General features: G+C 34.8%; 2 protein-coding genes across 3 annotated transcripts in view; one reads left to right on the top strand and one right to left on the bottom strand.

Annotated features, from left to right (window-relative positions):
- Nucleotides 1–9,753, bottom strand: part of snap47 (synaptosome associated protein 47) — a 21,176-nt gene extending 11,423 nt beyond the window's left edge. Inside the window, exons 1-2 of one of the 2 annotated variants that reach the window (XM_062994579.1) lie at nt 9,700–9,753; nt 1,178–1,708 (exon numbers count right to left, since the gene is read on the bottom strand). In XM_062994579.1, the coding sequence (XP_062850649.1) occupies nt 1,178–1,671 (494 nt within the window). In that variant the 5' untranslated portion in view covers nt 1,672–1,708; nt 9,700–9,753. Of the gene's footprint in view, nt 1–1,177; nt 1,709–8,444; nt 8,544–9,699 lie in introns of those variants that run through there. The other variant, XM_062994578.1, reaches the window with a different exon arrangement.
- Nucleotides 9,484–14,621, top strand: jmjd4 (jumonji domain containing 4). The gene is made up of 6 exons (XM_062994580.1): nt 9,484–9,845; nt 10,729–10,894; nt 11,259–11,384; nt 12,660–12,927; nt 13,818–13,964; nt 14,262–14,621. Exons 1-6 carry the CDS (start codon nt 9,599–9,601, stop codon nt 14,553–14,555), a joined length of 1,248 nt encoding a protein of 415 aa, XP_062850650.1. The 5' UTR covers nt 9,484–9,598; the 3' UTR covers nt 14,556–14,621.
- The last annotated feature ends 79 nt before the right edge of the window (nt 14,622–14,700 follow it).

Below are 14,700 nucleotides of genomic sequence, written 5' to 3'. Positions count from 1 at the left end.
CGTTTTCGGATTAGAATTTCGATAATAAACAGCTCTTATTATGACTGATTGATTCCCTCTACTGATGGAAGCGGACTGGGTGAATTACAGCCGAACTGCGCTGAAATAAAAATATATATAACGCCTCCCAGAGGCGCGACTCGGTTCCTTTTGTTCATTTTAAAGAGCCGTTTAATAGAATCGGATCGTTCGCGAACGACTCATCACTATCAGAATATTTTTGACGGCACCCCTGACGAAGCCAGACGGCACCCCGGTTGAGGAAGGCTGCTCTAGACCATGAGTTGATCTTGGAAACAACCTAACAGCATTTCTTTCATAGGTTTGGTGAGATGAACTCACTTGTGACTTTCTCTTCAGCCATGACCCACTAATTGAGAGACCGCACGTCTAGGAAATGAGTTAAAGCAGTGGTTCCCAACCACCGGGCTGCAGACCAGTACCGGTCACCAATGATTTCTTTCTGTTTACTTGACAATCACACTCTGAAAGATGTTTTTTTTATCTAAAAAATCGGATTCTCAGAAGAGTTTGAGCGTGACTCACGAAATGCGATGGAATGGATCCGTGACCCGTTTGCATCGAGCTTGTCCGTGCTGGAAGAGATTGCAGTCAATTCAGAAAGTCAGTTACTTTCTTACAGATGGGTCCTGTTTAGGGAATGGGATGTTATTGAGGATGGGACCTCCCATGGTGAGAGTACTTAATTGGGAATAGGGATTGGGGAGGCAGTTAGATGGAGATGGGAGTTATTCACTTGAGGATAAACTTAATTACTTACTCTAGGGAATAGAACTTACTTAAAGGACAACTTGTGGGTGGGGTAGAACTTTCGTAGAGATGGGCCCTGTTTAGGCAATGGGACTATCTTGGTTATGGGACTATCTTGGGGAGGGGACTATCTTGGTTATGGGACTATCTTGGTTAAAGGAATATCTTGGTTATGGGACTTTCCTGGTTATGGGACTATCTTAGTTATGGGACTATCTTGGTTATGGGACTATCTTGGTTAAAGGACTATCTTGGTTATGGGACTATCTTGGGGAGGGGACTATCTTGGTTATGAGACTATCTAGGTTATAGGACTATCTTGGGGATGGGACTATCCTGGTTATGGGACTATCTTGATTATAGGATATCTTGGGGATTAAACCCTAATAAAAACCGAGGCACATACTTGTCAGCCACGCCCAGGTCAGACTCCACCCGGTCGAGGTCCTGTACCATGTGGTTGAACTGCTCGCCCTGCTGACCCAGCGCCTGTCCGGTGTGTGAGAGCCGGTGCTGGGCGTCGCTCACCATGCTGATGAGCCTCTGTCCTTTAGTGAGGGGCGCGTGTAAGGAGAACGTGCTCAGTACCAACGTCTCTCTCCAGAAGTGCTGGAGAACGTGGTGGACGGCGCCGGCGCTGGGTTTGAGGGAACAGAACCAGTGCTTGGGTCCGTCTCGCTCCTGCAGGGTCACGGCGCTGAAGACCAAGCAGGAGGACTCGGTGCTGATGTGGGTGATGCGAGACAGCGGGAGGAGGAGGGTGGTGGACTCGGTGGTTAGTGAGGGGCTGAACCGGACAGCGCTGAGGGTCAGAGACAGACGCCCGGTCACCCAGCGCTTCTCACTGTTAATGTAATAGGAACACGACCAGCTGTGAACTGGGGCGTCCCGATTCATCATACTGGAGGAACTGGGAGCTTCACTGGGGAGTAAAGGTCTGAAACACAAACATAAGACCATCACACACTTAGATCCTGATTTGCTGAAGATCTGAGCGTGATCTACCCCCTCTAACCCATCCATAAACATACACTATACTGCCAAAAGTATTCACTCCCCCATCCTGATCACTGAATTCAGGTGTTCCAATCACTTCAAACATTAGTGAAAGATCGGGTCGCTCTCAGGAGCTCAGTGAATTCCAGCGTGGTACCCTGATGCCACCTGTGCAACAAGTCCAGTGGTGAAATTTCCTCACTACTAAATATCCCACAGTCAACTGTCAGTGCTGTTATAACAAAGTGGAAGCGATTGGGAACGACAGCAACGTAAAATGACAGAGCGGGGCAGCGGATGCTGAGGAACATAGTGCACAGAGGTCACCAACTTTCTGCAGAGTCCATCACTACAGACCTCCAAACTTCATGTGGCCTTCAGATCAGCTCAAGAACAGTGTGTAGAGCTTCATGGAACGGGATTCCATGGCCGAGCAGCTGCATCCGAGCCTTACATCACCAAGCGCATGGTGTAAAGCATGCCGCCACTGGACTCTAGAGCAGTGGAGACGTGTTCTCTGGAGTGACGAATCACGCTTCTCCGTCTGGCGATCCGATGGACAAGTCTGGGTTTGGCGGTCGCCAGGAGAACGGTACCTGTCTGACTGTATTGTGCCGAGTGTAAAGTGTGGTGGAGGGGGGATTATGGTGTGGGGGGGTTTTTAGGAGTCGGGCTCGGCCCCTTAGTTCCAGTGAAAGGAACTCTTAATGCTTCAGCAAATATGTGGGAACAGTTTGGGGATGGCCCCTTCCTGTTCCAACATGACTGCGCGCCAGTGCACAAAGCACAAGCTCCATAAAGACGTGGATGAGCCAGTTTGGTGTGGAAGAACTTGACTGGCCTGCACAGAGTCCTGACCTCAACCCGATAGACAGAACACCTTTGGGATGAATTAGAGCGGAGACTGTGAGCCAGGCCTTCTCATCCAACATCAGTGTCTGACCTCACAAATGCGCTTCTGGAGGAACGGTCAAGAATCCCCATAAACACACTCCTAAACCTTGTGGAAAGCCTTCCCAGAAGAGTTGAAGCTGTTATAGCTGCAAAGGGTGGCGACATCATATTAAACCCTGTGGATTAAGAATGGGAGTCACTCAAGTTCATATGTGTGTGAAGGCAGACGAGCGAATACTTTTGGCAGTATAGTGTATAATATAGTGTATAATATAGTGTATAATATAGTTTATAATATAGTTTATAATATAGTGTATAATATAGTGTATAATACAGTGTATAATATAGTGTATAATATAGTGTATAATATAGTATATAATATAGTGTATAATATAGTGTATAATATAGTGTATAATATAGTTTATAATATAGTGTATAATACAGTGTATAATATAGTGTATAATACAGTGTATAATACAGTGTATAATATAATGTATAATATAGTGTATAATATAGTGTATGATATAGTGTATAATACAGTGTATAATATAGTGTATATTATAGTGTATAATACAGTGTATAATACAGTGTATAATATAATGTATAATATAGTGTATATTATAGTGTATAATATAGTGTATAATATAGTGTATAATATAGTGTATAATACAGTGTATAATACAGTGTATAATATAGTGTATAATATAGTGTATAATACAGTGTATAATATAGTGTATAATATAGTTTATAATATAGTGTATAATATAGTGTATAATATAGTGTATAATACAGTGTATAATACAGTGTATAATATAGTGTATAATATAGTGTATAATACAGTGTATAATAGTGTATAATAGTGTATAATATAGTGTATAATACAGTGTATAATACAGTGTATAATGTAGTGTATAATATAGTTTATAATACAGTGTATAATACAGTGTATAATACAGTGTATAATATAGTGTATAATATAGTGTATAATACAGTGTATAATACAGTGTATAATACAGTGTATAATATAGTTTATAATACAGTGTATAATACTGTGTATAATACAGTGTATAATACAGTGTATAATATAGTGTATAATATAGTGTATAATATAGTGTATAATATAGTTTATAATACAGTGTATAATATAGTGTATAATATAGTGTATAATATAGTTTATAATACAGTGTATAATACAGTGTATAATATAGTGTATAATATAGTGTATAATACAGTGTATAATACAGTGTATAATATAGTGTATAATATAGTGTATAATACAGTGTATAATACAGTGTATAATACAGTGTATAATATAGTGTATAATACAGTGTATAATATAGTGTATAATATAGTGTATAATACAGTGTATAATATAGTGTATAATATAGTGTATAATACAGTGTATAATATAGTGTATAATATAGTGTATAATATAGTGTATACTATAGTGTATAATATAGTGTATAATAGTGTATAATATAGTGTATAATATAGTGTATAATACAGTGTATAATATAGTGTATAATATAGTGTATAATATAGTGTATAATATAGTGTATAATACAGTGTATAATAGTGTATAATATAGTGTATAATACAGTGTATAATACAGTGTATAATACAGTGTATAATACAGTGTATAATATAGTGTATAATATAGTGTATAATATAGTGTATAATATAGTGTATAATACAGTGTATAATACAGTGTATAATATAGTGTATAATATAGTGTATAATATAGTTTATAATATAGTGTATAATATAGTGTATAATACAGTGTATAATATAGTGTATAATATAGTGTATAATATAGTTTATAATATAGTGTATAATATAGTGTATAATACAGTGTATAATATAGTGTATAATATAGTGTATAATATAGTGTATAATATAGTGTATAATACAGTGTATAATATAGTGTATAATACAGTGTATAATATAGTGTATAATACAGTGTATAATATAGTGTATAATATAGTGTATAATATAGTGTATAATACAGTGTATAATATAGTGTATAATATAGTGTATAATACAGTGTATAATATAGTGTATAATACAGTGTATAATATAGTGTATAATACAGTGTATAATATAGTGTATAAAATAGTGTATAATATAGTGTATAATATAGTGTATAATACAGTGTATAATACAGTGTATAATATAGTGTATAATATAGTGTATAATATAGTGTATAATATAGTTTATAATATAGTGTATAATATAGTGTATAATACAGTGTATAATATAGTGTATAATATAGTGTATAATATAGTGTATAATATAGTGTATATTATAGTGTATATAGTGTATATAGTGTATAATATAGTGTATAATACAGTGTATAATACAGTGTATAATATAGTTTATAATATAGTGTATAATACAGTGTATAATACAGTGTATAATATAGTTTATAATATAGTGTATAATATAGTGTATAATATAGTGTATAATACAGTGTATAATATAGTGTATAATATAGTGTATAATATAGTGTATAATACAGTGTATAATATAGTGTATAATATAGTGTATAATATAGTGTATAATATAGTGTATAATATAGTGTATATAGTGTATAATATAGTGTATAATATAGTGTATAATACAGTGTATAATACAGTGTATAATATAGTGTATAATATAGTGTATAATATAGTGTATAATACAGTGTATAATATAGTGTATAATACAGTGTATAATATAGTGTATAATATAGTGTATAATATAGTGTATAATATAGTGTATAATACAGTGTATAATACAGTGTATAATACAGTGTATAATATAGTGTATAATATAGTGTATAATACAGTGTATAATACAGTGTATAATATAGTGTATAATATAGTGTATAATATAGTGTATAATATAGTGTATAATACAGTGTATAATACAGTGTATAATATAGTGTATAATATAGTGTATAATACAGTGTATAATACAGTGTATAATACAGTGTATAATATAGTGTATAATATAGTGTATAATACAGTGTATAATACAGTGTATAATATAGTGTATAATACAGTGTATAATATAGTGTATAATATAGTGTATAATATATTGTATAATAGTGTATAATATAGTGTATAATATAGTTTATAATATAATGTATAATATAGTGTATAATATAATGTATAATAGTGTATAATATAGTGTATAATATAATGTATAATAGTGTATAATACAGTGTATAATATAGTGTATAATATAGTGTATAATATAGTGTATAATATAATGTATAATAGTGTATAATATAGTGTATAATATAGTTTATAATATAATGTATAATATAGTGTATAATATAATGTATAATAGTGTATAATATAGTGTATAATATAGTGTATAATATAGTGTATAATACAGTGTATAATATAGTGTATAATATAGTGTATAATACAGTGTATAATACAGTGTATAATATAGTTTATAATATAGTGTATAATATAGTGTATAATACAGTGTATAATACAGTGTATAATATAGTTTATAATATAGTGTATAATATAGTGTATAATATAGTGTATAATATAGTGTATAATATAGTGTATAATATAGTGTATAATATAGTGTATAATATAATGTATAATAGTGTATAATATAGTGTATAATATAGTTTATAATATAATGTATAATATAGTGTATAATATAATGTATAATAGTGTATAATATAGTGTATAATATAGTGTATAATATAGTGTATAATACAGTGTATAATATAGTGTATAATATAGTGTATAATAGTGTATAATACAGTGTATAATATAGTTTATAATATAGTGTATAATATAGTGTATAATACAGTGTATAATACAGTGTATAATATAGTTTATAATATAGTGTATAATATAGTGTATAATATAGTGTATAATACAGTGTATAATATAGTGTATAATATAGTGTATAATATAGTGTATAATACAGTGTATAATATAGTGTATAATATAGTGTATAATATAGTGTATAATATAGTGTATATAGTGTATAATATAGTGTATAATATAGTGTATAATACAGTGTATAATACAGTGTATAATATAGTGTATAATATAGTGTATAATATAGTGTATAATACAGTGTATAATATAGTGTATAATACAGTGTATAATACAGTGTATAATATAGTGTATAATATAGTGTATAATATAGTGTATAATACAGTGTATAATACAGTGTATAATACAGTGTATAATATAGTGTATAATATAGTGTATAATACAGTGTATAATACAGTGTATAATATAGTGTATAATATAGTGTATAATATAGTGTATAATACAGTGTATAATACAGTGTATAATATAGTGTATAATATAGTGTATAATACAGTGTATAATACAGTGTATAATACAGTGTATAATATAGTGTATAATATAGTGTATAATACAGTGTATAATACAGTGTATAATATAGTGTATAATATAGTGTATAATACAGTGTATAATATAGTGTATAATACAGTGTATAATAGTGTATAATATAGTGTATAATATAGTGTATAATATAGTGTATAATATAGTGTATATAGTGTATAATATAGTGTATAATACAGTGTATAATATAGTGTATAACAGTGTATAATATAGTGTATAATATAGTGTATAATATAGTGTATAATATAGTGTATATAGTGTATAATATAGTGTATAATATAGTGTATAATACAGTGTATAATATAGTGTATAATACAGTGTATAATATAGTGTATAATATAGTGTATAATATAGTGTATAATACAGTGTATAATATAGTGTATAATATAGTGTATAATATAGTGTATAATACAGTGTATAATACTGTGTATAATATAGTGTATAATACAGTGTATAATATAGTGTATAATATAGTGTATAATACAGTGTATAATATAGTGTATAATATAGTGTATAATATAGTGTATAATATAATGTATAATAGTGTATAATATAGTGTATAATATAGTTTATAATATAATGTATAATATAGTGTATAATATAATGTATAATAGTGTATAATATAGTGTATAATATAGTGTATAATATAGTGTATAATACAGTGTATAATATAGTGTATAATATAGTGTATAATACAGTGTATAATATAGTGTATAATACAGTGTATAATATAGTGTATAATATAGTGTATAATATAGTGTATAATATAGTGTATAATACAGTGTATAATATAGTGTATAATATAGTGTATAATACAGTGTATAATATAGTGTATAATATAGTGTATAATACAGTGTATAATATAGTGTATAATACAGTGTATAATATAGTGTATAATATAGTGTATAATATAGTGTATGCACCCCTTTCTAGCCTGTCTAGCCCCATCCAGACACCTATAAAAGTAAGGACCATCTCTAGCTTGCCATCAACCTAAATCGCATCTCTATACAACCTCCCAGTAAAGGAGCCCTCACTACTCCACCCATCAATGTACACTATATGGCTAAATGTATTTGGACACCCCCCTCCTAAAGACTGACTCGGCCACACCCATTGCAGTAAAGATGGTAAAACATAAATAATAAATAAATAAAATAGTACATCTTAATGTTTTAGATCGTGGAAAATCTAGAGGTTGCCATGGTGAAAATCCTAAGAAAATCAGCCGCAGATTGTGACGTCACAATTTCCTCAATTCTGATAATGATCTGCTGTAACATGAATAGCTGATTAAATTATTAAATAGACAAACAGCTGTACAGATGTTCATGTCATAAACATTAGAGTCATATATAAATAGATCGTAATTTATAATAAATATTCAATACTCACAGCAATAAAGCAGAGCAGTTTCACATTCACATCTAAAATCTATTACAGTAAAATCACTCTCGTAAATAAACCGTTTTACATCTTTAATTCATTTATTAAATAAAATATAAACATTAACATAAATATATGTGTGCATTATAGTGATGATACAGTCTGTACGGCGCTCTACATTGTAAACACTGCACTGAACAATCCGGTCCACTGATAAATCCCGCACCCTGTGCAAGGACCCAGAGGTGGTTTAAACACGGCCTGATTTAAAAATCTTTACTTCTCAACGCTACACTAACAAAATAACCTAAATTCTAAATTAAATCATGTTTTACTCTGTTTGAACTAATTATACACATTTTATATACTTTTATATCCAATCACATTGATGTAGATGAGCTATAAATCGCTTTAATCACTGATAGAGCGGTTAGCTTGCAGGTTAGCTAACTTTCTTAGCATTGTACTCCTATAATTTACTTTCAGTTAATCTATGATGTATTAAAACGTTGTTTCATTTATTTATTTATTTATTTTTAAAAAGGTGCAATTTGTTTAAAAAGTCAATAGTAAATAGAGCTGAACATTAATCGAATCTGATTCAAGTCTGACGTCAGAGGGTGCAGGACTTACCGGACGCAGGATGTAGCGTAACACCGCTAATGTTTACAACCCGATGGGGGAAATCTAGTAGAGAAAACGTTCCGCTTGAAATAGAAACACAGCGTTTGGTTAACAGTTATGTTTTGTACTACTACAGTAAATTAACTGATGTTAAAGTAATAATTAAAGTATTAAAATAACAATTAAAACCGGTAAAGTTCCGGTCAAGTTTGTCATGTTTTAGTACAACCGCATGATGTGAGGTGCGGCATTATATTCCTTCCCCGGTCAAAATCAGCGTGTTATGGACAGACACGTTGAGAAAATGGGTTTATTTATTTATATTTATATTTAAATCTGTTTAATCTTTTATTGAATATAGTTGCTTTTATAAGTACTATTGCTAAAGTACTATTCGGTCATATTGTGTATAATTATAAAATACAATTCTATTCAAGCAGGGAAAACAACAGCACACAGATTAAAAATGAAGTATTTGGCAACCTTTATAATCAATATGATTAATAAATGAGATTAATAATTGATCCCAGGTAGCAGGTATGAACAGAGAGACGTTAATACAGTGCAGTAACTGTAATGAGAGTGCAGTGTGCAGACAGACAGGTCTAACTGGATCTGTACATTATATACAATCACAAACCTCCTATGATCACTTCTTCACCCAGCACTTAATCCTCAACCGGCCCTGCATCTTCTCCAGAACCTTCACCCAGCACTGGAACTGCACCTCCACCTGGATTACAGACGATGGAAAGCCAGACTTCCAGTCCCTGCTGCGGCTTTTCGGTGAGGGAGCTCGGAGCTGTAGCGGTGGAGGACGACGGGCTTGGTTTGGTCCTTGAGTGGCATCAAATCCATTTTCTCTAATTCATTCGAATCTCCATTTACACTAGCTTTGCTGTTTGCACCACCACACCCTGGTTGAGGAGACCAAAGTCTTTGCACCAGCCAGCAATGGGTTTTTATAGAGAGCCGAACCACGTATGGAGAGTCCCGATATGCATTTACATTTTCAGCATTTAGCAGACGCTTTTATCCAAAGCGGTATACAGTTGTGACAGTATACTATCTAAACAATTGAGGGTTAAGGGCCTTGCTCAAGCAACCTGGCAGAGGTGGTTGCTTGAACCGGCAACCTTCTGATTACTAGAACTAGTCCAGTACCTTAACCACTAGGCTACCACTTCCCTACATGCAATATGCTCTATGGTTCCCTCCACCAGACAGCAGGAGTTGCTGTTGGAGCAACAATGAGGAGAGAGTCCATCAGACCTTCCCTTTATCTGACACGCCCAATTGTGGTGTCTGTTAAGCTCCTGGCCAGGCTGGTAGCACAGCTGAGACTGGGAGTCTCCACAGTGATGGACGTCCTGAATTTGAATCAGGTCCTACATGCACAAGGTTCTGGAGAACGAATTAGAAAGAGCAAGAGAGAGATGCGCAGTGCATTTAGAGGGGAATTGGATATGTTTAAATGATTTTAAAACAATACCAACTGCACACATTTGCACAGTCTGATCATCTAACCAGGCTCTTGATGGTTGGTAATCTGTCACCAAGTTTTGATTGAGTAAACAGCACCATCCTGGATCTAACCACGCCCGTTTCTCCTCGATGAACCTTCAGCTCTTCTGTATCTCACCTCGCTGATGTTCCTGTGTGTGTGAAGGTGAGACCCCGGTGCCGGTGGCCGACTGTAACACCAAGGAGTACAACTCCAACCCCAAACAGGTCATGTCCTTCCAAGAGTTCGTCCAGTACTGGAGGGAGAACATACAAAAGAACTACTCCTCACCGAGAGGCTGCCTCTACCTGAAGGACTGGCACATGACCAGGTGAACATCTTCTGTACCTCCGCTTAGCTTCGGTCTAACTGGTTATGATGAGCTAAAAATGAGGATTTAATGAGGCTGGGATCATCTAGTGGTGGGATCAATAATCGTCTGGAACATGCTGGTCACTGTACACAGTCGAGTAAGCTTTACATCACCATGGGGAGCAAGAATGGGGCACCAGGCTCCTGCTTGTCTCCTTAGTGCTGCACCTCAGTCAAGCTGCTTTTCTAAACTAGGAGGTTCTTTCTTGTACACCAGCCGTGGTGAAGTAAAGCTGGCTTGTGTTCCAGCAGCTTCTTAATCTTGGCAAAACGACCACTGTTCCACGTGCGATTAACTCAAGTCCCTGTCGTGTTCTTTCCAGGATGTTTCCAGAGCTTGATGCCTACACCACGCCCATCTACTTCTCCTCTGATTGGCTGAACGAGTACTGGGACTCGCTGGACGTGGACGATTATCGCTTCGTCTACATGGGACCTAAAGGATCCTGGTAGGATGACCACGTTCATGAAGCCTTTTTATTGATTCTATTTAGTCGTATCCAATTCCCCAGCTGCGCCGTACCTAACACGCCCTCTCCGACAGCTGTGCGGTACCCAACCGCTTCACCTGTATAAGGTTCCAATTCCAATTTTGAGCTATTGTCACAGTGATGTCATCGTATTGTAACTGTGATGTCATAGTGTTGTAACTGTGTTGTCAGTACTGTTACTGTGATGTCATCGTATCGTTACAGTGATTTTAGTATTGTTACTGTGATGTCAGTATTGTAACTGTGATGTCAGTATTGTTACTGTGATGTCATAGTACTGTTACTGTGATGTCAGTATTGTAACTGTGATGTCAGTATTGTTACTGTGATGTCATAGTACTGTTACTGTGATGTCAGTATTGTTACAGCGATGTCAGTATTGTTACAGTGATGTCAGTACTGTTACTGTGATGTCAGTATCGTTAGTGTGATGTCAAAGTACTGTAACAGTGATGTCAGTAGTTACTGTGATGTCAGTTCTTTTACAGTGATGTCATAGTACTGTTATAATGATCAGTATTGTTACTGTGATGTCAGTATTGTTACTGTGATGCTATAGTACTGTTACAGTGATGTCAGTATTGTTACTGTGATGTCAGTACTGTTACAGTGATGTCAGTATTGTAACTGTGATGTCAGTATTGTTACTGTGATGTCATAGTACTGTTACTGTGATGTCAGTATTGTTACAGTGCTGTCAGTATTGTTACTGTGATGTCATAGTACTGTTACAGTGATGTCAGTATTGTAACTGTGATGTCAGTATTGTTACTGTGATGTCATAGTACTGTTACTGTGATGTCAGTATTGTTACAGTGCTGTCAGTACTGTTACTGTGATGTCAGTATTGTTACAGTGATGTCAGTATTGTTGCTGTGATGTCATAGTACTGTTACAGTGATGTCAGTATTGTAACTGTGATGTCAGTATTGTTACTGTGATGTCATAGTACTGTTACAGTGATGTCAGTATTGTTACTGTAATGTCAGTACTGTTACTGTGATGTCAGTATTGTTACAGTGATGTCAGTACTGTTACTGTGATGTCATAGTACTGTTATTTTGATGTCAGTACAACATTGACAACACATGAATTCAGTCATTAGAAGAGGCGTCCCAATACTTTTGCTTATATGGTAAAATATTAACTGCCCCTTAACCTACTACTTCAAGCTGAATTGGAAAGCCGACTGTGAAGTTGTCTAACGGTTTGGGGGGGTGTCTGTCCCCGCAGGACTCCGTTCCACGCTGACGTCTTCCGCTCCTACAGCTGGTCGGCGAACGTCTGCGGGCGTAAGAGATGGCTGCTGTACCCGCCGGGACAGGAGGACTTCCTGAGAGACTCGAAGGGAAACCTGGCGTACGATGTTACAGCTCCCGTCCTTCAGGACAAACTCCATTACCCACGATTCAGTGAGGCGTGCGCCCCTCTGGAGGTCATCCAGGAGGCCGGTGAGATCCTGTTTGTACCCAGTGGCTGGCACCATCAAGTCTACAACCTGGTGAGAACCTGGATCTTTGTTTTCCTATATCGAGCTTCTTAATGCTCTGTGTTTTATAGGAGACAAATGTGGACTGCAGGCAGGCCAGTCTAACATCTGCGCTCTCTTAAGACAAAGCTATAATAATAATAATATTATATAATAATATAATAAAATAATATTATATAACAATTAATAATAATAATAATAATAAAATAGTAATATAATAATAATAAAATAATAATAATAATAATATGATATAATAATAATATAATAAAATAATATAATAATTGATAATAATAATATAATAATAATATAATAATAATAATATAATAATAATAATAATATACTGATAATAATAATATAATACAACAATAATAATATAATATAATAATAATAATATACTGATAATAATAATAATATAATAATAAAATAATAATAATATAATAATAATTTAAAAAAAACAATAATAATATACTATATAATATAATATAATAATAATATATTATTAATAATAACAATAATAAAATAATAATAATAGATGTATACTATGTACTGAATACTAATACATGATACTGAAACCAACACCATCGTACCAGGACACACACTGGGTTTTAAACTTGGTGTCAGTAACATTAGGGAAGGTCCTGTTTCTCCTTGGACTCCTCAGACCACAGCACACGTTCCCACGTTGATATTTGTGTTTGCAGTGGTGAGCCGTGTTTACTGACCAGGGTTTTCTGAAGAACTCCAGAGTCCATTTCTTTGGATTCTCTGAATCTTTTAATAATGTTAAGAACTGTAGATGGTAAAATGCCTCAATTCCATGCATCAGAAACTGTTGAACCTCCATTTCTAAAGAATAGAGTTAGTATTAGTACACCTCTAATGAAACTGTGTGTGTGTGTCAGGAGGACACCATCTCCATCAATCATAACTGGATGAACGGCTGTAACGTGGACGTGGTGTGGAGGTTCCTGCAGGAGGAGCTCGGCCTGATGCAGAAGGAGATCGAGGAGTGGAAGGAGACCATGGACTCCTGGCACCAGCACTGTCAGGTAATAAAGATCACCGAGAACAGGGTTCGAATCCCAGCTCCACCCTTGAGCAAGGCCCTTAACCCACTAAGCTCTGGTTGCACTGCCTGATAGCTAATCATGTTTTGGGATAGTGGGTTTGGTGGACTGGTGGTGGAGTGTAAGGATAGTGGGTTTGGTTTGGTGGACTGGTGGTGGAGTGTAAGGATAGTGGGTTTGGTTTGGTGGACTGGTGGTGGAGTGTAAGGATAGTGGGTTTGGTTTGGACTGATGGACTGGTTATATCACTGCTGAGTGTTTGTTGTTGTTGTTTTGTAGTTGATGATGAAGTCGTGTACTGGAATGGACTACGCCGAATTCGCCTCGTTCCTCAGGACCATCGCCCACAGTCGCATCGCCTACCTGACCTCCGGAGACACGCCCTCCAAAACCCTGAGTGCTCTGGGTCCCCACCACGCCCGCTTCGACCTCCAGAGGGTGCGGGGTGTTTTAGAGAGGATGCTGAGCGATGAGGACTTCCAGAGGGTGGAGGAGTCGGGACTGGGGTTCAGCGTGGAAGAGTTGCTGCACCGGATCACCGAGACCCTCGATCGACCTGCACCGAGTGAATGAATTCTGGGTAACGATCCTGTCCAATAAATACCTCATTACCTCAGGTGGTCTGTTTTTGCTGCTATACCGGGCTTTTCAGATCTTGCCTTAGACATACACGGTTCCCCTTGACTGTAGAACATGCCAGCTGGAGGTGCCACGCCCT

Source organism: Trichomycterus rosablanca, chromosome 4 (genome assembly GCF_030014385.1).
Source record: "Trichomycterus rosablanca isolate fTriRos1 chromosome 4, fTriRos1.hap1, whole genome shotgun sequence".
Classification (NCBI taxonomy): domain Eukaryota; kingdom Metazoa; phylum Chordata; class Actinopteri; order Siluriformes; family Trichomycteridae; genus Trichomycterus; species Trichomycterus rosablanca.
The sequence above is the reverse complement of the archived record's forward strand: the minus strand, read 5'-3'. Positions and strand labels throughout refer to the sequence as shown.

Coding starts and splice junctions, on each gene's coding strand:
- jmjd4 (XM_062994580.1), top strand. CDS start 9,599: ATGAACAGAGAGACGTTAATACAGTGCAGTAACTGTAATGAGAGTGCA. Junction 12,928..13,817: donor ACCATCAAGTCTACAACCTG/GTGAGAACCTGG, acceptor TGTGTGTGTCAG/GAGGACACCATCTCCATCAA. Junction 13,965..14,261: donor CCTGGCACCAGCACTGTCAG/GTAATAAAGATC, acceptor GTTGTTTTGTAG/TTGATGATGAAGTCGTGTAC.